This window comes from Parasteatoda tepidariorum, chromosome 8 (assembly GCF_982258835.1).
Source record: "Parasteatoda tepidariorum strain Cologne lab strain chromosome 8, Ptep-v5.0, whole genome shotgun sequence".
NCBI lineage: Eukaryota > Metazoa > Arthropoda > Arachnida > Araneae > Theridiidae > Parasteatoda > Parasteatoda tepidariorum.
This window is the reverse complement of record NC_141762.1, coordinates 2,702,272-2,730,047: the sequence shown is the minus strand read 5'-3', so window position 1 is coordinate 2,730,047 and position 27,776 is coordinate 2,702,272. Positions and strand designations below refer to the sequence as shown.

Here is a 27,776-nt window from a genome sequence, read left to right as displayed (position 1 = left end):
AGACTAATGGTGTATTTCTTTCCTTGGCGTTAACTATTTTGAACAATAATAATAAACGAAAATAATTAGAGTGATATAAAAATAAATGTTAATGAAATACCATAAAATGTTTATTTTGTACAAAATACACTATTTACATGTAAATATTACAACTATTTGATTATTTCCTTATAATTAAATACAAAAATATTTATATGAACAAAATATTTTTCAGCTTCATATTGTTATCATGTGATCTAATTTTGAGGGCAAACCATGTGCAACTTGTAGTGGATGAGTTGGGTAAACATCAATAGGAAGATCCCAGACCATAGTTTGGACGTCCATGCTGGCCGGACCTTGCCACGTCGACGAATCGAAAGAATTTTCTGGTTCAGGCATGGAGAATGTCACGTTAGTTGTGACAAACTCAAAATGGAGCTTCCATTTAAGTGACACTAAAAAACGAACAATATAGTAAAAAATTATAAACAATGTTTCACCTTCAATAGGTAGAAAAATAAAAATATTTTCCTAAAAAAAAATAATTTTTTTTAATAAATATGTTATCTATGCAACACGTTTATGGATAAAAATAAAAATCAAGAAGAAATTTGATCCACGTTTTGTTTGAATGCAAATATTTAAATGTACATTTAAAGTGGTATAGTTAAGTGGTAAAGTTTGACTATCCGGAATGTGAGGGAATCCGTAAATTCTGGATACTTGAGCACCGAAAATTTAGAACAGTGAAACCTCCAGTAAAGACCACCTCTATTTACGACAACATTTGAAAGGCACAAAATTTTTCTCATAGACTTTGTGTTGAAGAAATCCTTAAGGAAAGATCATTAAAACCTCTCCCAGCGACCGGGTAAATATCTGCACCCAATGCGGAAAAGGTCAAATTAGGAAATACGAAAAAATATTAAAACAAAAATTTAACAAAATAAATAACTAAATTAAAATTTATTCAAAATATATGCGTGAGGCTCTTATTTAGAGAGATATTTTTGAGGATACAACATTATGTTGCAGTCAGAGTGCATTAAAGACGATACTCTCAATGACTTACTTTTAGAGTTAGAAGTTAAGTTTTAAAAAAAAGTTCTTTAAGATAAAACAAGCATTTAAAAAAAAAATCTTTTCTCATCTTTTAAAGCTAACCAATTTTCATGATATAAAATTAAATGCAAACTTAAACCAAAAAAACATAATTGTTTATTCCTTTAAAATAGCTTGATCATTCATAGTTGGAAAATTTGTTTTTACACATAATTATATGATTTAGGATCATTTTTATAGATGCTAAATCTTATTCATATATCCGTCTTTTCATTACACCAATAGAAGAGGCATTTCCACACCAAGAAAATGACACTAGCTAAAATAAAAATTATTTGCGAAAAATCATGTACCTTCGATAACAATTTTGAAGACAATTCGTGAAGAACGACTGACCTCTATCAACGACCTGCGGAACGGAAGGTGATTGCTCCTGAGAGGTTTTACTGTATTTTAATAATACCTTATTTAATGGAAAGAAATGCTCCATTTTATAAAAAAAAAATATTGCAATTGAAAACTATTAAAGTTAAATAAAATAGCTGGAGTGGTCCTCTTTCTGAATTAAATGCTAACTTATATTTGAGTGAAATTAAAGAGCGGAAATTTATCGAAAACTAATTGGTATTTTGCTGTGTAATTTTAAATGCTCCAATTCTTCTTTAGGAGGCAAAAAATATACATTCCTGGTTACTTTTCTAATTTGTGAAATTCCAGATAACCAGTCTTTTACTGTTTATTTATGGTATTAATAAACAAAAGACTGGTTGTAATAAACACAGGGATAAGAGTAGTCAGAAAGTAATAAAGAGGAAATCCAAGAATGAATATATATATATATATATATATATATATATATATATATATAGAGAGAGAGAGAGAGAGAGAGAGGGAGAGAGAGAGACAAAAATTTAACAAAAAAGTTTTTAAACTTGAATACCATGTGATTATAAATCCCGATATGAGGCTTTTAAATCACGTGAACATAAAACTCTACATCGAATTTAAAAAATGCGAAAATACAAATCATGATGCGTAATTTTCAGATCACGTAAATACAAATTACGATGCATAATTTTTAAATCGCGAGATACTTCAACTGCAAAAACGAATCACGACATTGGATTTTAAACTGGTGAGAATAAGAATTGCTACATAGGGTTTTAAAAGCGGGTAAATACAAATCGTGATATTGGATTTTTAAATCTCGTAAATAAGAATCGGAATGTATGATCTTTAAATTGCCTGAATAAGAATCGCAACGTTAAACTTTTAAATCAGGTTAATACGAAAATCGATGTTTGATAATAAAATCGCGATTTTGAAAATGCATAAATACAAAACGCGAAACTCGATTTTTAAGTCTCGTAAATAAGAATCCTAATGTATTAAATAGTGTAAATAAGAATCGCAATGCGCAACTTTTAAATCAGGTAAATACGAAAATCGATGATTGATCTTGACTTGGGATTTCTAAAAGGCTTTGTTTGTATTGTTTTTGTTTAGACATGATAAAAAAAAAATTATAAGATTAATTGAATGAGCAAATAAATATTTTCACCACAAATCCACCTCCATTTTCTATTTATTTATTTTTTTGTTTGCTTTCACGCCAGAAAACAGGAAGCAGCGACGTCAGAGTTACGAAAATACGAGCTATGCGTCAGACGGATAAAAATCTTATTTTCTGTGCGTGAAAACGGTGAAAATAGCTAAAATAAGTAAAAGTGAGGAAGGGTTAGCAGCTAGGATGTAGTTTGAATTTTCTGTTTATCTTTGAAAATCGTAAATAAATATAATGATTTTATTTCAACGACTGAATTTTTTTAAAAAAAAAACGGGATATTTATAAAAAAAAAAAAAAAAAAAAAAAACAAATAACGAAACTTTTAGAGAATAGGAGTTTTTGATTAAAAGGCTGAAATTCGAGAGACAAAAGCGAAACAAGCGGGAATCCGTTAAAAAGCGGAAAAATCTGATCCCTGTATAAAGGTCAACCAGTTTTATCCCAAGGAAATGATTTTTAGAAGAAGTTCAGAGGGAAGAATGAGGACTTCAATAATTTCGCTCCACGGAAAATTAAATTCCTCATAAAATATTTTAACTTGTGCACAAAAATAATTTCTAGGAAATTAGCGGGAAAAATAGAAAAATCTGAAAAAGCGAAAATCCGTGAATCCGCGGAAGAATCTCATCCCTGTAAACAGTAAAAGACTAAGGCAGAATAGATTAAAGCTAATTCTATAAATTTAATATAGCACAAAAAGTATTAATAAATAATGGAAGAGAGTTAAGTATTAAATTCAGACAGGAATGATAGTTCATGTGCTCAATTCTCATGAAAAGATGCTTGAACAAGGACAAAGGAAAAGTTCTGACACCTCCACACATCTCGCTGTAAGTGATTAATCGTTTCTTTATAATAGAGTTGTTACACATTGCAGTTGTCTTGCATAGATTAATTAGTACTCATATGTACTCGTTAAAAGCATGACTTTGAAAGTTAATTTTTAAAAAATCAACTTATAACAAAAACGATTGGGCATTTTGTTTACAATATTTTTTCCACTTTTTTACCCAAAGCAGCAATGCACTAACTTTTCTTGAAAGCGGGCAGCCATAAATTAAAAAAAAGAATTTGGGGGCCAACATGAGTATGATAAAACTGTAGGTACAATTACGTACACACTAACGCTTAAAATTTGTAAACAATTACATTTTCTTGCAAGTATTGAACTTGTAAGCATGAATAAAGCTTAGAAAACAAAATGCTTGCAATCAAGTTCAGGCTTGTCTTAAAACATAATAAAACATTTTTTTTTTTTTTGTAAATCTAAGGCATTTTTTCCCATAAGTAAAAAAACTTTTTTTCAGCTTATATTTGTTTTTGTTTAATCCTTTTTTTCTTTTTAAATACATATTTTAATGATATTTCAAAATTGTTCAGGAGCAAAGTTATACTCTGGGGGACAATCTTGGCCTTCGAGCCATGAGTCAAGTATCCTTGCTCTACAGTCTAGAAAAACTTTAATTGAAATTTCAGATTCATAAAAATTTTCTTTAGGGAAATATTTTCGAAATTACAGAAACTTAAAAACAGAAAACATTACAAAACTCCTCCCTAAAAGCTATTTATGCATAAAGCTTTTACAATGTTTAATATTTCAGACTGATGAATGTTAATCATTTTTTAAATATAAAAATAAATATAAATAAAAAACCTCACATTTTCAGCTGAGTCTTTTTTTTATGGAAACTCCTTGTGATTTTAAAGTTTGGTAATGAGAGCTAAAACATATTTTTACAATTTAAAAGGCACCATACAAGATTTAAAATCTAAGTGATCAAAATTACTTATATTTTTAAAATTTGTAACACGCAATTTTCCAAATTTACATAATTTGGCAGTCAGATAATTGTTATAGAGTTCAGATCAACATATGTTAGTAAACAAACTTTTTCAGTGTAATAAAATCAAAATATCAATCAAGATTAACTGATATGCACTTGAAACAATTTAATTTTGTAAAGAAGCTAAAATAATTCAATATTTAATAATAATATTTCAGATATCATACATATTACTTTTTAAATTTTAATAATTTTGAAGGACAGAAGGTGCTCTGTACTATTCATTTTTTTTAAACACTTTTTAAATGGAACCAACCAATGAAAGGTTATGCAAGCATGTCAATGAAGTCAAATTACGAGATAATAAAAGTGTATGGCTATTAATATTGTGAATAATTTAAAGAATCCTCGCTTAGCTAGATTGAATTATGAAAAAGTACAGACTGTTTATTTGGAATTAAACGTTCAAATTAATAATTTTTATTATAGCATTTTGTTTTATTTATCATATTTATTTTCACAACTCAGCTCCAAAATAATGTGTTATTTGCATGAAAAATCCTATACTCAACTAAGAAATAACATTTTTTTGGAATATAGGGAAAATTTATACACATAATTATTTTAGATAGTGTAATTTTCATAAAAATAGTTGTCTGAAAGAAACATTCTCAATCAACAAATAAGATAACTAACATACCAATGTCAGTGCTAAAGGCTGGAGTGACGGTCAAAGGTATGGGCAGGATCACTTGAGTTAAATTTAAGTGCAAAGAAAATTCATGATGCTTGTTGTAGGCTACAGTAGTGATGTTCTGCTTTCCTTTGCAATTATCTTGCAATTCTTCTTCACTTACAAGTGTCACTGAAAACTAACATTACAGAAAATATCATTAAATAAACACATGCAACCATAGCTGCAAACATCAATAGGAAAAAATCCAGTAGATTTTACTAAATAATATAAATTTCAAGATATTTATTGCATAATGTACTAATATTTTACACATAGGGAATTTTAGGAGTTTTTATAGTCGTCAAAATAGAAAAACTGCAATGTTTTGCAGTTATGACTGACATTAAATGAATTCGAAATTTTATGTATTATTTTTACTCAAAATTTTGAATCGTAATACGCATTTCATTCATACATAGTTTAAAGATCTATTAATTAATTAAAAAAGGGAGTTCTGGTGAAAAATAAACTGAATAGTTTAGAATGAAAAAGTTTGAAACAGATTTCTATAAATGAGACTCACTTTATTATGTATTAGGATGACGTATTTAAATATTCAAGCAAGTAAAATTCTAGCAGAAATATAGATTTTTCAATAGGGATTTTTTCAGAAAAGTTATTCAATTTTAGGGAATTTTCTAAAATGTACAAAAAACCCAAGAGAATTTTTATTAAAGCAGCTGACAAGGAGTAACTGGCAAAATCCAGTAGAGTTGGAAGCTATACATACAACATAAAGAAAGAGAAATATCTATCATTTTATTACTTACTTGTACACACTTAACACTCCCCTGAGAAAAGTCAAAAACACCAATTATATCTTCACCCTGTCTATATGAAGATTTCAGCAAACAAAATCGCACCACTTTCCCATTTTGATTAGTTATGTTGTAATAGCCTAAACAAAATGCAAAAACTTAAATTAATATTATATTAAATTATACTACTGCAATTTTTCTCATAAGCATTAATACACATTTCTTTGGAAAACATAATATCATAATTTAAAGGAAGACTGGTATTTTATTCTAGCCTGCATTCCAGGCAGAAAAATTTCCTAAGCAAATTTTCATAAATCCAAATTTGTGTGTGATGCCACTTAAGAGGACGCCATACCCAGAGAAAAAATCCGAATTGGCAAAATCAGTGGTAAGTCTCGCACTTAGGGAGTGTCGCCTTCAGGGAGGGGATAATAAGTACAGTGACAGTGATTTATAATAGAAGGTCACTTAGACTGTTCCAGGGTCATTCACATAGTGATGAACAATGTGAGCATTAGTTTCTTAAAGTTATTCTGCTTCAAGGTTTGCAGTCTTCAGATTTTTCACGAAAACTTTTTTTTAGCAGTGTTCAACTCTTTGTGGCCCGATAACTTTTAACTCTGCTGTGAGATTTTTATTTTACATTAAAAGTGGCAGAATTATTTAGACAGTGAAATGTTAATTTTTCTTAAATCTTATTTTTAACATCTTTGACCACTACTATATAAAATAAAATTAAGCAATATCCAATATAAAGCTTAATAATCGTCATTTTAAATTAATTTCCAATCAATGATTTTAAATTAAAACAGTTGCTAACTTTCACCTCAATATCTTCTGATAGATAGTTACTATTACATAGACATACTATTACATAGATAGATAGACAGTTTTAGTCACTTTGACTGTTTTATTTAACCAACCAAACTTTAAAAATTCAATTTTCAAAAATTTTTTCAGCATCATCGATTGTACGAACTTTGTGTTCGCCTATCATATTGACTATTGACATCCATCGTTAAAATACATTCACGATCAATCTTACGATAGACAAAGTGAAAAGGACACATAAACAAAAAACAAATATGTGGATGGACAAATGCAGGAACGGCCAAAAATAAGAACAAGCAAAGTTGAGAGAACTAAACTGTATGAATGCGCACATTCAATATGCGTCACACCAAGGAGTTTTGCGTTGGATAAAAGCTGTATTTTCAACTTTAGACTAAGAATTCTTAAGAACTGTTTAGCACTATTTCAAATATCAGTAATTTTGAATATTTTGAAAAAAATGAGTGAATTCTGGTGATATAGGATGTTTTATATGGTTTTAAAAAATACATAGGAAATATAAGATATATATGCGGACCTTTGAGCCTTTTTTTAATAAATATAATACACACACACAAAAAAAAATTAAAAGAAAGTTATATAATGTATAATCAGAGCTTGTAAAGCAGCTTTAATAACTTTCCTGCAGTTTTCAGCAGTTAATTAAGAAATTAATATTGCGGTTATTCTCTTCTTTCATTAATGAATGATAATTTGTTTCTATCCTTAAAAAAACACATTGGTCAGAATAATAGTTCATTGCAAATTTTTTTTTGAAGGAATGCATACTAAATATCTCTGAAGATGATGTGCATTGCTATAAATTCAGCTCCCAGAAACATAGTTGTTCTACCTTCAGTTCTGAAGAAACAGAGTTGCTTTAAATTTGGTCAATAAAAACTGGACCACCTTAGATTAGAACTAGATCACCTTCAATTTAGTATTCCTTCAAGAAAAAAAAAAGGTCATCATAAATTTAATTCCCAAAAACACAATCACCTTAAATTTAGTTCCGAGAAATTAGGTCCCCTTAAATTTGGATTCCTAAGTTGTCTAGATTTAGTTTCCAAAAACTGAAGTACCCTTCATGGGGTCACCTTAAATTTGATTTCCAAAATCTTATCTTGTATTTAGTGTTCTGGATCCAACATATTTGCGTCCCAAAAACTGAGTTACATTAGTGAAACATTAGAACTCTGCTCATTTAAATGTCTCCGAACCGATAGTCTCGGGCTGCATAGAACCAACTAATTTGGAAATCTTGGATTACTTACTCGGACTCCTGCGAGCTGTAACAGCTTCTAGTAATTGAAGTGTTGAGGAAAGAGTTGGCTGTTTTCTTTGGCTCTGAAGAAAAGGGTTAGATGGTGCCACCTGTAATTCCTCACTTTCAAGAAAGCAATGTGTATCGGGAAGTCCTTGAAAAATGAAAATAGAAATGCATTCAAAAAGTGTGACAGGTTAAAAAACATACTCTCAAGTGTAGAAATTTTTCTTTTTTCATTAAAACATTAATAAATACTTTAAATGTTAACCTTTGATATGATTTCATCTATTATTAATTAGAATAAAATACAATGCAAATGTTGCCTTTGGACTCTGAGAAATTTTCTAAGTCCCAAGGTAGAACACTCCCTCCTAGAACACCCTCATAAAAAAATTTCAGAATAGAAATAAAAAAAAAAAATAGTAAGAGTGAAATTCAACCAGACAATGAATAGGGGTTTTACAAGCTTTTTCAAAAGACAACAGTAGAAATAATATTTTAGCTTTTGGAGGCCACAATGAACTCAGTTTTTATACCACTTAATAACTTTCTATCTTAGAGTAATAAGGCCAATACTAATAAACTTTAAAATAAAAAGACAAAGTACAATAATTCAGAAATATTAAAAGTTTTAAAAATCTTGTTTTCTTTAGTAAAATTTGATTGCAGTAGATTTTCAAGAATCTGTTTGAGGAAAAAATTAATTTGATTACATCTTTACAATACATAAATTACTTGCATCTTTAATTTTTAAAAAAATCTTTAAAGTACATTTTTGAACATGTTTTGGTAGAGGAAAATTTCATTAGTGGGGGGGGGGGATAAAAATGTCAAAAAATTTAAATCTTATTTGTTAGAAAGGCAGTTATAATATTTTTAATATTGAAGTGTTTTCCAGTTAGGCTTTGGCTGCACAGTGATAATTGGAAAGTTCCACTTCGCCCTCAGACTGCAATTAGTAAAACCTTATCTTATGGGAATTTTTAACAACCTAATTTCACCAGGATACCCATATAAATACCAAGATCACCAGGACAAAATAAAATTCCCTGACTTTTTCAGGAAATGCTCAACAAATTCCATATTATATTTTTGCTATACACAGAAAGATTTCAAGGGAAAAGTAATTTTTTTTTATTCGAAATGGAATAAACTTTGACATAGAAAATTAGTCAAATATTACATATTGCAAAAAATAAAATATCACTATGTGAAAGTTTAACAAGTATATTTCATACACAAATGTATAAATTAAGGGTAAAAACAATGTTTTGAATGAAAAAATTAGAGCCTGATTGGTGATAGAAAAAAAGAGCATTATTTAACTGTTAATATACTCATTTAAAAGTTACAATATAATAGATAAAATTTAAGAAAAACTTGAAACAAAAAATAACTAAGCAAAGGGTTATTTTCTCAAATGAGATATGAATATCCTTGCTTAATTAACTGAAAGAATTGTACAATGTTGCAGCAAAATTTTTACAAGAAATAACAGAAATAGATATCATACTTATTCGATTTGAACTTCATTGGCTACTTAACATTAACGTGAATTTTGAAACTAGTTATTTTCTAAGTTTGTTTCAAGACTTTTGAAGATTTGGCTAAAATTTCTTTATTTTCCCAAACTTAAACAATATAGGAAGGAAAAGAAGTCTAGCTTTCTGAATGCCTAATTAATGTGAGGAAGTGCCCCGTATGGGATACTATACCAGAAAAACAACTTACAGGAAGAGCAACATACTTATTATATGTACAAAGATTCAGTGCATGCACATGAGAAATCGAGTGACAGTCGAATGCTATGCTACCTGAACCAATTTTTGGTAGGGTCTCCCACCATTTTATTCAATTTCAAAATATGCAAGCAGATATCATTGACATGGAGAATATAAATGAATTCACAAAATATGTAGTAATCTCTAAATAGTAGAGAATTTTAATAAATAGTACAAAAATGCAGCGACATGCAAACTATAATTAAAAAGAAAAAACATTCCTTTTCCTTCCCAACCCCAGCAAAGGTTGGAGAGAAAAGGAGCAAGCCTGTTTCTAATGTTGCTTTTTTTTTCCTACACACAGGGCCCGTACCAGCCCTTGGGAGACCAGTTCACATTATATCTATGGAAGCTAGCCTTCTCTTCCTACATATATTCTATACTCAAATTCTCTGACAATTCCAGGTTTTACCTGACTTTGAAGGAACCCTATGTTACAAATGAAAAACTTCTAATAATTTGAAAATTCTACACTGATAAAGACAGAACTCTTAAGGGAAAATAAATTTAATACGAAAATTCTAACCTGATAACACGAGTACTCTTATAGGAATTTTCAACAATTTAATTGCGGTATTGACTCTCTGAGTACCCACAGTGATTTTGTATGCATATTTCACACACTGGCCTCTGTAGGATGGGGGAGCATTGTTTGGTATGGTTTCCCTGTAAATAACTATAAATATAAATCAATTAGTATTTGCTTAGACTAAAAGTTAAATAAGCATAAAAAAGCTGTAAAATGATTTTATTCAATTACCAAATTACTCCTCAAAAATAGCTTAGAATTTAGAAACGAAACATTTTACAAAAGCTCCATTTTATTAAAAAAAACTAATTAGAATAATGAAATGCTTATAAAATCATTTGCACAAATAATGTTTAATATGTAATGTATATGCTTGTCACCATGAAACCAACAATGATATAAATATTTATGCATTATAAAAACAATGATTTTTAAAATACATTTTCAGAGTTTTTTTGTAAAAACTCACATATTTTGACAATAGAAAGAATTTTATTGACGGAATTCAACAATACAATAAAAAAGAAACACATATTTTTAGTAAATAAAAATAATTAAACATAAAAATAGAATGGAGTAATCACAAATCTACATAGATAAGTAGATTTAAGACATTAATAAGCAAAAAATAAACTTACATGTTTTACTTTCACCAGGCAGTAATTTCAAATCACAAAATAAAATTTTTGGTTTAGTAGATAGTACAACATGGCCACTTTCACCTATAAAAAGAATCATATTTTCAATGACATTTCTTTCTTGGAAGAAAAATAGAAGAAAAGTATATAACCATTTCAATCAAACAAAATTTATTGCGTCTAAAATAAACAGTAATACATTTTAATTTACATGTTATAGTAACTGTGGTTCAATTGATATGGATACTCCAAAATAAAATTATTTGCGAAACAGAAAAACACATAACTAACCATCTTAGGCCAGACAACCTCGCTCATTGCAGGTCGGAACAAAACTAACCCCTTTTAGGAAATAGGAAACACCCAAAAGTTATCCAATAGCAGCGCCATCTTTTAATTAACACAAATAATAGACAAATGACATATTCTGATATTACACATGTATTTAGTATAAATAAAACAATTTCCATCAATTTTATTAACAAAAAATATACACAATGCTCATATTCAATTTCTTTTCTTTTTTAACATTTTCATGATCATTTGCCTCTTTTTACTAAGCTAACTTTCCTTTAAAATAACTCAATGACATAAAAATATGTATTGAGGAGCACACTTTTTTTCTGCATAGTATAATGAAACAGGAAAAATTTATTCCCTTTACTCACCAATGTGTGGCTAAAAAGTTCAACAAGTTCTTTCTAAGATAAAGGTAATTTTTTTCTATGCTGACCACGGTTGATTAGTTTTTAACATTTATTAATTTTTGATAACTTTAGATATGTAAAAAATAGTCACGTCAAAAACCTTGTATAAAATCCCGTGCCAAGAAACATTACTTCAAAAATACAAAATGCACGCCTTTTTAACAGTGTTTTTCAAATCTATGCAATAATTTTAAAAGTTTAATGAGGCCATGGACACACTCATGGCCCAGATATTATGATTTTTTTTAGGCAATTGACTTTTATTCAACAAAATTTTAAAATGCAGAAAAATTTTCAAATATTATTTAACAAATTAGGTAAATTTGCATTTGTCTCACAAAAAAAAAAAAAAAAAAAAAAAAAAAAAACCAGAATCGTCTGTAAAGTTAACATTTGTAGAGTTTCAAGCAGGCATATATAGGTCATTCTCTGTAAAGTCCTAATTTCGAACCTTTGATTTATCATTTGTTTCATCCTTTAAATTTACTCCCCAAGAAGAAGCATTTTCCTGCAATAGAAGGAACACAAAAGGTGGCACATTTCTGGTTAAGGAATATGGAGCAAGATTCCTTTCAAAAGGCCATGAATGATTTAGAACTATGATGGAGTAAATTTTAAAACCAGTATAAAACTCTTAAACATAATAAATATTTATGCATTTTTTTGTACACTTTTGAATGCTAATCAAAAATTCATCATACTTTTTAATATGACTCGAAACTAACAGGTGGTATATTAGTTTGAGACTGCTACAAAATAATTGTCAGTGGTCCCTTGGTTCAGCAATCAATGTAAAGGAATGGTACGCTGTTTAGGATTTCTTTCCTTAAATATTTGGTTCCATGTCTTGGTCTGCATTTTTCACAAAATAGCATATTTCATCCTATTTGTGGCATTTCACATTCTCTGTATAGCTTTCACATTAAACACACTTTTTTTAACTGTTCTTCCTTAAATATTTTTTTTTAAAAAAAATCTAATAGCGACACCTAAATGTACCAATGAAAATGTAGCATATAGACCAGTAATATTTTTTAGTTACTGACTTTTCGGACCTGTTATTAGAGCTGAATTTCTTCCCTAGCTTTTTGATATATCTGTGTAGATTTATTTGAAAACTAATATTGATTTAAATGCATGATGCAGTTAGAAAAGAGATTTTAAAAAATGCATTTCATATGACTGTTAAAAGTATAATAAAAAATAATAGTTTTTCTCAAACAGTTTACCTCTGCAAGGAATAAATGATGTATCATGTGATGCTGTAGCCAATTCTTCTTGCGATGCTGTAATCGGAAATTTTACTAAAGTATTATCAACAGTGCATTGGCAATGAATTTGTGCACTTGCCCAGGCAAGTACCTCTTCAATGTCACTGGAAAAAATAAATTACAAATAAAAAAATTGTACAAAAATGCCTATACTATTCACGACAAGAAGGCAAAATAATAAATATTTTATGTAACAAACTATTGCTGAATTTACCTTAATTAATAATAAAAAATAAAATACAAAAACAAAATTAAACTAATAACAGCAAATTTAAATTGTCATCAATATTCTGTATTTTCAATTGACTGTTAAACATACTTGAATAAATATTCAAAAATTCAAAACAGGAAAATGCAATTTTTTTATTAATAAAATAAAATATAAAAATTATATTACACTAATAATAAAAATTTTAAATTATCTGCTATAATCAGTGTTCTCCTCAGGCATTTTAAGAAGGGCTGTTTGCCTTTGATGTCTATAAACATGCCTTCTTTGCCCTTTTTGTAAAAATAAGACACCATCCCTTAAAAACTCGGCCCTTTTATTCATATTCCTTCCTTAAAAAATTATTTCACTGCTTAAATAATAATTACACACTAGTAAAATTATCTACGTTTATAGGTTTAATTCTCATTACTACTACAAATATTTACCTACTTTGTTTGGATTACTCTCAGCTGGTTAATTTTTTATAAGTAATCTCTTTTAGCTCGGGGAAAAAACTTTCAACAAATTTTTCAATGATTTTAAATTTTAGAATTATTTTTAAATAAATACCTATAAAAAAATGAGCTTTTAAATGTTTGTTTTCTCATAATTTTCAGTTTAAGTTATGGAAAAATGCTCTAAGTTGTGTATCAATTAATAATTTTTTCATTTTATACTTTTTTTGAAAAAAATTTATGCACAGAGATTGTCTTTAACATACCTTAATTATTTACATAAAAAGCGTTTCCGTTATTTTAAGAATGAGAAAAGATAATTGTTAAAATTATACACATAAAATAGTTTAAGAGGGTAATTTAAAAATTGTTGAGGATCAAATTCAGGTATTATAAAATATTTCACACTTTGATCGATTTTTACTGTGGTAAGTGAAAGAGTGGCAATGCCCTGCCCTTTTTTTTTTCTATGGAGAACTTTGCATAATCTCGATTTTAAATTGGCTATTAATCCAAACTTAAATCAATATTCAAAATATAAAGAATATATATATATAAAAAAAGGGAATCGTATTCAATTTTTTATTAATAAAAGGGAACAAAATATAAAAACTATATTACGTTTTAAAAACTACAAATTTAGACTAACTGCTATATTCTCGATTAATTATTAAATAAATATCTGCTAGATTATCTATTGACTATTAAGTATACTAAAATAAATATTTAAATTAAGAAATTTAAAAAGAAAATAAATAAAAGAGGTAACAGAGGAAAAAAAATTCAAAAACTTTTTTTAATACTTCTGTTAAAAGTTAGTTAGTTAGTTTCGTTCATATAAATTCATTCATTTTTTATACATTAATCAACTATATTATGAAAATAATAAATACTAGTTTAATAACTAGTCTAAATACTAGTCTAAATATACATATTATTTAAGATCAAGCAATATAATCTATCCAATTACAACTATATGTTTGTAAAATTGAAAAAAATGAAATGATATACGGGATTTCAATTGACATTGAACTTTTATTTTACACTAAAAGTTTTTTTTTTATAAATATTTGGAATTTAATATTAAAAAATTTGAGTGAGGTGTTTATTTTATTGTGAATATTAGTTACATTTGCAGTTTTAGGCGTTTTGTTTAATAATTATCAACTATAACTATAAATATATGAAAGAAGATAATGAGCATGTAAAAATATTCTGATTCTTACTTATTTGATTGACTTTGTTTCTGTGAGTAAGTGAATGGACTTCGAAATGACACATGGCATTCAACAGCCTCACCTGAAAGAAAAACTGATCCATGTGGCAGTCGAGCATGCACTTCTATCATCTAAAAATAAATAAAACTGTTGTGATACTAACAAATTATAATTATTATATTTATTGGCATTACTTCATTTAAAAAGATAATTTAAACTTAAGTTTACTTTTGACAATTCTAACTTAAAATATCAAAACTTTCATTATAAACAAACTATTATACACCTGGAAAAGAAATTGTTCTTCACATTTTAATATCAATAGAATCCCCCACCAGAAATTTTCAGTTAGGGACCAGGATAATTTTTAAACTTCCAATAACAAAAATAGTGAGAAGATTTCATTAGTGGTATCTTTAGCAAAATGGTTATCAAGTTTTAGCAACAACTAGGCTGTTGTCCACAAGACACGCACAAAAAAAAAAAAAAAAAAAATCACAGAACTCAAAAAGTAAAATTGCTAGCCATCATTATATTTCTTATAATTTATTGCAAGGGAGCCAAGGTGGTTCAGGGAATAGAGCATTCAATTTCCAATGAGGTGACCTAGGTTCGAATCACAGAGGTGGCTGGTCGATAAGAAATTTTTCTCTGGCTCGCACCAACCACAGTGCTGATGTAAAATATTCTCAATGGTAGACGGATCTTGGATTAGAATCTCCTTACTGCTAGTGGGAGGTTTTCTTGCCTTTTTTCTCTCCATTTAACGTAGCTATGATAGCTAGCTTGTCCTAATGCTTGACCCAGAAGTTCATTGTCTTCAAGGTTAGGTTTAAAACTACTAAGTCACATAAGTAACCATTGTTAGTTGTAAACTGTCAGGTCGAACAAACATTGTCGGCTGTTCAATGTCTATTATAAAATAAAATTTATTGCTAAGGTAAGAGCACTTGGCAATTTCAATTGATCAAGTACAAATTTAGAAATATTTCCAAAATATCATATTATAACTTTTTACAATTCATAAATCTATAAAGAAATATATACCTATAAGCGTATAACAATGCTTTTACTATTTTAAAAGAAATGCTTTTTTTTTTTTATAAGACTCCTAATAATATACAAAAAGTAATCATCAAAAGACAAAATTTTTTTCAGATTAAATCAAATTTCAAGTAAAATAAATTTTTAAACAGAGATCTGTTAGTTTTTTTTTAAGAGGTACTTATTTTGTGAAAATTTAAAAAATCAACACAAAAATATAGTAAAGTAAGAAAACCTTTTCAAAATATGTCACTACAAATAAAAATATTTTATGACTTAAGTTTTTGTATATTTTCCCCCATATAAAGAAGATAATATTTGCTATTGTAAAATTCTGGGCTTAAAATTGCATCCAAGTTTAAAAATCCACAAAAATCATTGTCCATAGTTAAATTTCAACTCGAATTTAATAAAAACTTGCATTTAACAGTACTAGCACAGAAACTTATTTTCATTAGGAGAACATTTTTGACTAGGTCATAGAGAAAAAAGTTTCACATAGAAATAAATGTTACATAAAACATAAAGGTCTGTTGGAATAAATTTACAATAGTGTTTACGATAATGTTCGAATTTTGATTTCCTGTAAAGTTTATAGATAGAAACCTCATTGTTTCATTTAAAAAAACTCAGAGAAAAAAAAAAGAAACTTGCTTTGATATGGCGCAAGCGACCGGTTAGGATTACCACATTGCACTATCTGACCAAACACATGCTACCTTTTTGTAAAAGACAGCTGGCAAAAAAGCTCCTATTTTTTCTTGATTGCAACGAGAATGGGGTTTGCATGAGAACTTGCTTTATTAACTCCTTCCTTCTCGCTCCCGTGAAAATGATGGGGTGAAGTTTCACCCTCTATTTCTCGCTCCCGTGATATTTCCGGGATGGAGTGTTCAGTTGTAATGCGCCAAAAGAATAACACTAATTCATTTCATTTGGCCGGAAAGCATTTTATTTCTCATTTTACACACCAGATGGCAGTACCAGGATACTTTTAAGATAATTGTAGATAGTTAGTTTATTTTAGACTGGATGTCAGCACTAATCAAGGATAAAAAAAATAGGCACTTTTATGACTGTTTTCTTGGAAATTAACCGATTGTTAAGGGGTTAAAAGTATTTTGCGAAACTACCGTTTTTCCTAAAGTTGAATTTGAGAAGGTACTGCTACAAGGTAGTAAATATACTCTGGACAGACCCCTGTTTTATCTTTAAAAAAGCAATGCTAAAAGAAAATCATAAATTTAACATGATTTATACTATCTGTGTTTTTCAGCACAATCACTTATCAAAACATTTAGTCCAAGACAGATGCACTAAGTCCCATTTGCTATTCCAAGAAGGCAATGTTATTTTAATATTCATTAGAATGTCAGCAAAGAACTGTTTAATTGAATATAGTGACCGAAATTTAGTAATTTGATTTAGAAGAATTTTCAGGGAAATTATTAAAACCATTATTTACTTTAATATTAATAAAATAACTTATAACACCTTGTATCTTTTTATGAATAAAGGTAGAGTCATAAATTCTTTTCTTACACTTAGGTGGTCATAATTTATGGTAATTTATAATCTGTTCAAAATTCCTTAAAAGTTACAATAAATTTCTTAATAATACTTCTCTTGTTTGAAAACTGTATTCCCTTTCTTAAGAAATGACTGTCCCCCTTTTTTACTTTATTTTTTTAGTAAAAACATATGGTTTTCATAATTATCTAGATGTGTTATGCATAAAAATGTTATGTAAAAAGGCAGCCCCAAATTATTATGTTTATGAAATTTTAACCTATGAAGTATAATTTCAAAGGGTTCATTTACATGAATATAAATATTAAAAAAAATTTCACAATTAACAATTTTTCTGTTAGTTACAGACTGCTTTTTAGAATTGGTCAAGTATTCTTTTTTAGGGATAATTTCTGTATTGTGATCTACAACAGCGTCTACCAGAAACTAAAAATAAATAAGGGGAGTATAACTTGTAGTGACCTCAGGCAAACCTCTGCTGTTTTTAAATTTTGCAAGTGTAAAATCCTTTTAGTGCCTCAGCGTTTGTAGTTAGTCATAAAATTATACTTATTAGTAATTGTTTGATGCTTAGACATTGATTTGAAAAGTTCAATTTCATGCAAAAAACTATATTTGTATTTTAAATTCAGAAAAATTGCGGTATGTAAAAATTGAGCTTAATTATGACAATTTACAGGTAATGATTAAGTGATGAAACCAACAGAATTCAATCAATGGCATCTACAGTTTTGCTGATATGAAATTTAATGAAAACTAACCATTGAAATACTCTGGAATCCAAAACTGCATTTAAATTAATGGTTGAAATAATTTTAAAATGACTAAAATTAAAAATCTCTAATGGAATATTTGTAGTTTATTAAGGTTTTTTTCGATAAGAAAGAAATATGCAATTAAACCATACTAATTTAACAGCGGAGACACTTGTAAATAAACACAAACTGACATTTGACGACTCAACATTACAAATACCGTCACAGTTACATTAAAATTTGATAAGTAAACACTTTGTAAGCTGCAAGCAAAATATATTTTTAATCACAAAGCACTAAACTGATTTCCATTATCATCACTACGTAAGTCTGTGCTAGACATTTGGACACTTTGAAATTAATATATTTTACTGTGTTTTCGGATTTTATACTTCGTAAGTAATTTAACATAATACAGTTTTACTTATCTCCTTTTTAATTTAAAAAATATTCATTAAATGCTATTTTATTTCGTTTATTTCATGAACGAAAATAAGTAGTACCTTTAGCATTAGTAGTAGTAGCATTAATCTTTTAGTTTTTATCATATTTAGAAAAACGTATATTTTTACTGTTAAATTTTTTAGTTAAACGCAAAGCTGCTAACATTGTCTTTATTGCAATTTCTCAGTTTCAAAAAATTTACATAGCTTTTTAACAGTATCAGCTCTCAACTTTAATAACAAAAAAGGTATTAAATGTTTTAAACTTATTTTGACCCTGTGCAGCAATTTTAAAATTTGGAGACAGTGCCATTTCAGTAGCTTAAATCCACCATTCATGTCATTAATTTGAGATAACCCTCATTATAACACATTCTCCTAAATCAAGAACATATCGCTGGTTTAAAACCAAAACGACACACCTGCAGGCATAAGACGTTTGCAGATGTGTCGTTTTAATTTTGAACCAGCGATATGTATCCATGCATCAATCTAGTTCTTAATTCACAACGTAGATTTTAAACATTCACCTAGTTATAGATGCGGTATAGCCACAACAGAGTCATGCGTCAAAAACTCCCAACAAACAAACAGATATTTCAAACGTTGTTCAATTTTTCAATTATATTCTTAAGTACTTTTTTTATACAAATATAGTACTTTTTTGCTTAATTACTTTTTTTTACTTTTAGTTAAGTAACCTCGGTTTAGTGTTCTTTCATCCTTCTCTTAGCATATCTGTTATAATAATTTTAAAAAAAAATCAAATCTGCTTTTTTGTCAAAGAATATTTGGGGTTGAAAACATTTAACATAATATTAAGTTAGCTAATGTAATACAACTTTTTATGCACTGCATTTATTATTAATTGATTGAACAATATTTCTTGTTTAAAGTCTCATACTCATTTGTTAAAATTTAATATAATACAGTTTTTAATTCATTCCTAAGTGCAGGAGAAATAGGTTAGTATGTTTTACTGTGCATTAAATAGAAATATAAAAAAATTTACGATATTTTTTTGTTTGCTGCAGTTAGGGTCATTAAAGTTAAGAAATTTTCAACTATATATATGGGAGAAAAATGGGCTGATATCAAAATGGATGAAGAACGTACCACAAATAATGTTTTTAATGCTAGACCAGCTGCATATGAGATGGCCTAGAAAAAGACCTTTTGGTTTTAAAAGCTGGAAAACACTAGCAAGAAAAAGGTTAGGCTAGAAGAAATTCATGAAAGGCCCACCTTGGGCTGTCGAGCCAATGATGATGGGAGGAGAAAGGGTTAGAGTAGGGAATTTTTATAAATCTACCAGGAAGTTATACATATCTGGTACTTTTTATTATTATTAAAGATTGAACTTCTATAAGGTCAGGTGGGGTAAGGCAGTTATAAAGTCAAACTTTTTTTAAAGAAGAAAATCAAACTTAAATTTATTTTACCAATCATTTTGATTCATTTCATATACATTGGGTTCATATAGATGAAATATGAAGCGTGTATCAATTATGTTTAATTATTTTCTTACAGTAATGCTTTTAAAAGAACATATTTCAATACATCCACTTTACCCCAGAATAGAGTAAAGTGGGTATAGTTCTAAAATTACTATTCAAACATATGTGAATATTGTTTTATAAATGAAAATGGTCTTAAATAACTGTATCTTGATTATATTTAAAGGAATAATTGCTAAAATGAACTTTTTCTTATAATTAAGTTAAAGAGTTTATGTTCATGATTATCGAAATTAGGTTTCACTTAGGATGCAGTACATTTTACTGAACTTTACAGAATTTCTTCAAAAAGCAAGGAAAGAGAAATAGTTTTCGGTTTATTTGATATATAAACGAGAGTGTAAAAATTAATATCTATGATAGATAGTAGTATAAAATGTTTTTACTATTTGTAGCAGGCATGCAATTTTATTTAATTTTGTTATTTTAAGGAAATTGTTTTGTTTTCCCTGAAAAAACTGTCACATGAAGGTAGAAACTTGTGTTAAAACTCATTCGTGTCTTTTAAGTATGCTCACTAAATTGCTATTTGGGTAAATTTTTTTAAATTGTTTAATATGTCTTATATTATTATATTATCCCTCCCCCTTTATCACTGTTTTCTTTAAGAAATAAAATTTAAAAGAAATTTTGTTTTCATCCTTAAAATTGGTATGTAGGACTATAATCAGACAAGCAAATTATTTTTTACCTGTTTCATTATAAAATATAGAGCATTAGATACTTACTAAAGCTAACACAGAAGAAGAAAAAATACCCCTAATTATACCATAATTTACTGAAGCTTAACCATATGAATGGTGCTTTCAATATAAATGTAAACAACAACAATCTCAAGCTCTTGACCTGCTCTACTTCCAGTAAGAAAGTATACAGCTGCTTACTGCAACTCATTCTGTGAGGCAATATTTTCAAACAGATAATTTTGTTTTTGATAATAGAAATAAATTATATAATTTCTGAGCTCAAATCTGTTTAAAAATCTGTTCAAATCTGCTGTCAAATTTCGTAAGATATTAATGACGTTAAGTAATTCTGGTGAGTTTGAAGTGAAAATTTGTTTTAGTTATTTAGAGATGTATTGTTAAAAAATGGTTGCTAGGTTTAAAAAGAACTCGCTTTTTCGGCAGTTCTGATTCAGCCTCTTTTTACTTGTTTATTATTGTTTGTTCTTGATGCAAGCCGTGCACCATCATACGTTAATGTTAGCATATTGTTCGAGCAGCGAAATTAAGTTCATTTTACAAATTGTGATTCAGGTTTAAATTTCTTAGTTGATATATTGTTAACAAGATAAGAAGTGTTTTATAATGATTCTTTTTCAAATGACAATTCTTATGTCTTGTAATGACAGGTCTTCAAATGACAATTCTTCTTTTAAACACAAATAATAAATCAGGTACCTAACAAATACAAGAAATACTGTTCAAATGAGGCTCTCAACACAATGATCATGTTGTGGCTTCAAAATGCACCAAAAAATATAGGCATTCAAGAGCGCTTGCAGTGCTCCCTAGTGTAGGAAACATCGTCAACCCACTTTACCTGAATTCATAATAAAAAGGATTTTGAAATTTATTCTTAAATTTGTATTCAAATCTGTTCTTTTTAGATGTTCCTCTAGCAGTTTGAACTAAAATTAATAGTTTTTGCTGGTTTTTAAGAGTATTAAAAAAAAGTTTATCAACAGCTTAAACTAGCATGTATAAGTTGATTATAAACAGATAGTTTGTAAACATTGAACTTTTTATCAGCTTCTAAAACTAAATTAAAAGTGCTTGCCACTGTTCCAGTAAATGTCTATATAAATATTAAATGAATTATCTCGATTTAAAATAAGAAAATGGATGTTTTTTAATATATTTTCACTCTCTTCCACCTATGTATATAGATGTAAAATATGCATGTATAAAAATGTTTTATAACCCCCCCCCCCCCATGTTGTAAGGTAAATACCTGGGTAAACACCCAAAATGCATAAATATCTGGGTATTTAAAAATTTTATTGATAATTCAATGGTTATTTTTTGTTATTCAAAATTATTTGTAATTTCGACACAATTAAGTTTTGCTTACATTGTCAATACTTAATTCATCATTTACTATAATAAAGAAAAAGTCATTCAATTGAGCATATAAATTATTAATTTTTTTTTAATATTCTTTTCTTGAGCATGTTATGATTTAATTCTCATTAAATTCACATTTCTAATCATAATTCCCAGTATTTAAAATAGGGGTGCCATCCCCTTTGCAGAGGATCAAAATTGTGATGTCATGTCTTCGGATCATCCTCAGAGACCATCCAAAGTCCTGATCCCAGGTATGACGGTCTGTTAATGAAACTCTGTTAATAACAGGTCGATGTAAATAAACTATAGCAACAATTTCCAATATTTGTTTTAAACATAACATCTGAACGAGTAAATATTTGGCAGAAATATATTTTTTAAATGCAGAAATTTATACAAGTTCTACATAATTTACTATGAAAAATTTAACATACAAAGCTTTTCCTGCATATGAATAGTACATAATTCCTATTAGATCCTTAATTATGATGGGATAATATCTTTCTGAACAATAATAATGTCCAATATGTTAAATTGGCTGTAATTTTTTTTAATATTTTTATTTCATTATTACTAATTAATTAAGAAGTATAGCTTAATATTAGTATGCATTTTCAAAGGGGTATAAAATGTATGCTAGCTTGAATGTTTTGATATTTTTTTTATGCAAAGTTGAAATTAGATCGGGAAGCTTCTTTCTCCATGGAAAAAATACCTGGGTTAATATCCTTTTATAAATACCCTACGCACTGGGTATTTACTTGTTACATAAGCTGATTTTAATGTGTATTTTTTTAAATTTATTTTTCATCTATTTATTTTTGTCAATGCCAGCCTTTTGGTGTGAGGCTAGTGTGTGCCGATCATAAAATTGATTATTTTATCTAACTTTCCCAACTTTTTTTTCTTCAAACCAATAACTCGCTATCATGTAAACTGTAAGTATTCATACAAAAGCTGTGTTGATAAGTTTTCTTATTTTTTGGGAAAGCGATTTTAAAATTATTTTTAAAGGCAATAGATAACCCATCTGTTCGTGTATTTCAATTACCTAAGAACTGTTCTTCATGTTTTATATCAATATCATACTATTATCAGAATCACCTATCGCAACATACGAAAAAGAAAAGGATTCTTTTTCCTAAAACAATCAATGAATCTCCATTTCCTGGCGAAGTTTGATTTACTTTCTGAGGTTACTTAAATGTTCTAAGGTTATACTAATTACAAAAAACACTGAAATTTTTAAGTAGTTATTTAAAAGCAAATTAAGAATTAACTTTTTCTATTATACTAACTTTATTACTACTAAACTTATAATTTCAGGGGTGATTGTATTACGGGTGTACTCCGGAATTCCGAATTTTTCACATCCTTCTTCCGGATCTAAAAATTGATTTGCCATTCTCAGAATTTTTAGAATGTGATTTGTCCGCGAATTTTCAGGACCATCGATTTGCGGACTTTCGCTCATCAAAACTTATAATTCGACGAAATTTTCACTGCAACCTAAAATTTAAAGCAAGAGTGAAGATTTAAAGTAAGAAACTAAAATGTAATTTTTGAAAATTTCGCTAAATCACAAACGAGACGTTTACATACTCTCCCAATTTGATTTTTTTAAAAATATGTTTCTTGACTTTTCGCTGTTTTTAATATTTGAAACTACGTCAGAATCCGCTAATGTTGGATTCCGATGTAGTTTCACGCTATTTTATATCAAACGAATCACTCCTATCCTATCCTACACTATCCTATTCACTCGATTTTTATATCAAACATCGATTTTCGGATTTACCTGATTTAAAAGTTACACATTGTGAATCGTACTCACGAGATTTAAAAATCAAATATCGCTATTTCTATTGACGCGTTTTTAAAATGCAATATCGCGATTCTTGTAAGAATTAAGTTTTTTCTTTAATTAGAGTTACTGTAAAGATGTGATATACTTCATTGGTAGGTCATTAAATTATAAATTTCAGTTCAAAAAATTATAAACATGTATAGCATATAAATTGATATGGAGTTTTTGTTCATAAAATCTTTAGGATTTTTCACTTCAGTGTCACAATTATCCCTGTAATTTGCTTGTTAGCGATCAAAATCTGCAGTCATACAACTGCATATGAAAGTGTTTGTGAATCTGCCAACATTTTTAGCCAAGTTTATTCGCAAATAATATAAATTCTTTAGCCTTTTACTTGTTTGCAGGTAAGAAGAGATGTCTTACATGCTGGAACATCTTCACAATGGGTGGCAAGTGGACAGAGCCATTCTCTCAGAGGAGGACAGGTTGGTAGTGATTCGATTTGGACACGACTGGGACCCCACGTGCATGAAAATGGATGAAACACTGTATAAAATAGCACAGAGGATAAAAAATTTTGCAGTCATCTACCTGGTGGATACTACTGAAGTTCCAGATTTCAATAAGATGTACGAATTGTACGATCCCTGTACTTTGATGTTTTTCTTCAGGAACAAGCATATACAGATTGATTTGGGTACTGGTAATAACAATAAAATAAACTGGGCCATTGAAGATAAAAATGAAATGATCGATATTCTGGAAGTGCTCTACAGAGGTGCAAGAAAAGGCAGAGGTTTGGTGATATCTCCCAAAGACTATTCTACAAAATACAGATATTAACGCATCATCGCATTTTCTATTATCATTTCTTGTTGGTGACTTGTCTATTTTACATTTGTCTATTAAAAATAAATCAATAAATAGATCCTTCATGTTTTACAAAATCTTGGTCATTTTAAAGAAAAATTATGTTTGCATTATGATGCGTTAGTGATGCTTGACTGAACCTTAGCAAATATCATTGTGTGTGTGTTCCATTTATATGTGTGAATTATGATGTAAAATAAATTCATGTTTAAAATTTTAGATATTATTTCGATATTTGATTTAAAACATTACTTAGGACACAATAGCAATAATAACACTAACTCTTTTTCTGTTTGTTGACTGTCTATGAAAAATTTCACAAGTTTTGTTATCTGAGTTATTTAAATTTTTTAGCTGTTTTTATTTGATGATTATTGTTTCATTATGCTTCCTTCCATTGAATAATAATTTTATTATGATACTCATAGTTTATGAATCACATTTGAGCTGGTGATTTTTTGGTGGTAGTAGTTTATTTCTGGTTAAATAAACTACTACCACATAAATGAATTTTTTGCATAGTTTAAATGTCCTAAGTTGAGAAAATTGGTAACATTCTCCATGATGCGTAGAGTTTTTAAAAAGTGCTTAAAGGTGCTTATTTTCGTTTTTTTTCTTTCTTTTTTTTGAAGCCCTTAAAGGTAGTTTTTTTCACTGGGTGTTTTTAAAAACTGCTTAATTTTCCTTTTTCGAAAATAAATTTTTTTTCGCTCCACACATATTATGCGAAGCGTGCTTTTCACATTGTTTTATTCAACGTTTTCACAATTCATTTAACCACAATCTATTTCGGCGTCCCGTCGACCCATAGCGTATGAAAGCGCCTATCATTTTATATGTTTGATGAAATACTTGTGAGGCCACATGTGCGTCTACTGAGCTGGGTGCAATGAGATTCTTGCACTCTCATGTGCAACTCTGCTGCATTTTGCAAGATATTCTCAATTTCAGGCTTCATTTCCACCCTCTGATATCGAACCGAAAAACCTCTTGATCTTTTTATAATGGCTAATATAATCAAGAAAAGAGTTCTTTGTCAAAAACTAGTTATATTATCATGATCATGTGAAGTCTTTGAAAATTGAACCGAAAAACCTCTTGATCTTTTTATAATGGCTAATATAAATCAAGAAAAGAGTTCTTTGTCAAAAACTAGCTGTACTATCATGATCATGTAAAGTCTTAGAAAATTTTTTGCATTTTGTTGATGTATAAAGTGCTAAAAAAATACTTAAAAGACGCTTATTTTTTGTTGAAAGATTTGGCTACGCACCCTATTCTCTAGTTAACTCCTGAATATACAATTGGGTATTTTATGCAGCAAATATTTATTACAAAGTTTTCATTTCTATTGAACAAAAAGAGGATAACCTCACGATATGTGCACAAAAAAAGTTTATTAATTGTAGAAATTTTAATATTAGTTATAATAATAAAAGTTCTAAATAATCTGCCAAATATAAAAATTTGAATTATTTTTTTATCAATTATTTGTGGATTTCAAATTTTTTTCTTCTTGGTATTATAAAATTCTTATTTTAGTATTGTAAAATTATCGGCTAATAATTAAATATATCAATAAACATTTTCAATAAGATGTCGATTTATAACAATTTACTTTGTTTTTTTATAGTTGGATCCTCCAACCCTTACCTTTTTTAAAAAAAAATTAGAAGCCCCTGTCCCCTGTTCATTCTGCTCACCAACTTCTAGGGTTACTTTTTATTTATAATTTCTTTTTTTTTTTCTATCTTAGAAGTTGATAAAAAAGATTCATTTAAATCTATAAATTATAATTTTTAGTAAGCACCTTTCATAGTTTGTCAATCATTACGAAATAAAATTATAACTGGATTTGAAATTATTCAACTGTACTTTATTGAAGATAGGACAAATTTATATATATATGATGAATTTATATTGATGAAGGTTGGCATTGTCGATAACTCCTCACTTCGCATATGGGTGACCTTCAGACAAAATATGTTCACGCTTACATCGATATGTAACGCCTATTTCGATAAACGACATGGATGATTTCTATTTGAGACTTCATCATCGTACCCCAGCACTATCGCATCTGGAATCTCAATTAACCAGCACACACTCGACTGCTAATAGCAACACAGAACAAATCATACATACTACAGTGAACTTAAAACAATTACAACGACAAACGCTCAAAACTGGGTGAACTTATTACCGCTCAATATCCACTGAACTTAATACAGTTCTTCCGGTACTTTCGCAAGTACAGCTACTAGTGGTCATCTGATCCCATCCCTACAATATAATTATCACACTCCACAATATATTTATTACACATCTAAATACTACACTGGTGTGCAAAACTTTTATTAAGCAACAAGTGCGTTTTTTGTCATAACTCTACAAGAAATCATCCGATTGACATGAAATTTGAATATGATGTACATTATTTTGTACATAAACGATAGTAAAAGAATAAAGGCGCAGAAATGAATATAAAGCTTAAAGTAGGGTATGGAACAAAAAAAGGCTTTATTTGACATATAATGGCGTTCGCGTTACACATGATTGCCTGAAGAAGCGTAAGTACAACTGGCAGATGTTCCCTAGTATGTGATATGCCCTCCCCTCACTGTAATTGTTGCTTGGCATCGTCTCTCCATGCTAAGCACCAGATTATCCAGGAGTTCTTGGGGTAAACGTCTACCCCTAGCGAACTTGAAGGAATCAAGGAGCATTCTCACTGTCTACGATTTTTTCGCATGCATTTTTTATTCGCGGAAAACTCGCTTATCAAGCACGCGCTTTTGTTCATGCGCTTCTAATCGCCATCTAGGAAATATGAGAACCTGATTTATGAATTATGTCTTCCCTTTAAAATAAAAGCCAAAACCACCAGATTTTCTTTTTCACTTGACGCCGATCGGTAGTGTGACAACAATATGCAG

General features: G+C 28.7%; 2 protein-coding genes across 3 annotated transcripts; one reads left to right on the top strand and one right to left on the bottom strand.

Annotated features, from left to right (window-relative positions):
- Nucleotides 1-88: 88 nt before the first annotated feature.
- Nucleotides 89-18,349, bottom strand: LOC107454245 (RAB6A-GEF complex partner protein 2). Its single transcript, XM_043044735.3, has 9 exons — nucleotides 18,135-18,349; nucleotides 14,809-14,930; nucleotides 12,875-13,020; nucleotides 10,939-11,022; nucleotides 10,298-10,447; nucleotides 7,998-8,141; nucleotides 5,902-6,029; nucleotides 5,096-5,267; nucleotides 89-437 (listed from the first exon to the last, which is right to left on the bottom strand). The coding sequence occupies exons 1-9, from the start codon at nucleotides 18,135-18,137 to the stop codon at nucleotides 217-219; spliced, it is 1,170 nt and encodes a 389-aa protein (XP_042900669.1). The 5' UTR covers nucleotides 18,138-18,349; the 3' UTR covers nucleotides 89-216.
- Nucleotides 18,327-25,059, top strand: Dim1 (thioredoxin-like protein Dim1). Of its 2 annotated transcripts, XM_016071370.4 has the most exons (3): nucleotides 18,444-18,523; nucleotides 22,314-22,411; nucleotides 24,375-25,059. In XM_016071370.4, the coding sequence occupies exon 3, from the start codon at nucleotides 24,385-24,387 to the stop codon at nucleotides 24,811-24,813; it is 429 nt and encodes a 142-aa protein (XP_015926856.1). In that variant the 5' UTR covers nucleotides 18,444-18,523; nucleotides 22,314-22,411; nucleotides 24,375-24,384; the 3' UTR covers nucleotides 24,814-25,059. The 2 variants fall into 2 exon arrangements, with proteins under 2 accessions (XP_015926855.1, XP_015926856.1); XM_016071369.4 differs by lacking the exon at nucleotides 22,314-22,411 and having other exon boundaries at nucleotides 18,327-18,523.
- Nucleotides 25,060-27,776: the final 2,717 nt, after the last annotated feature.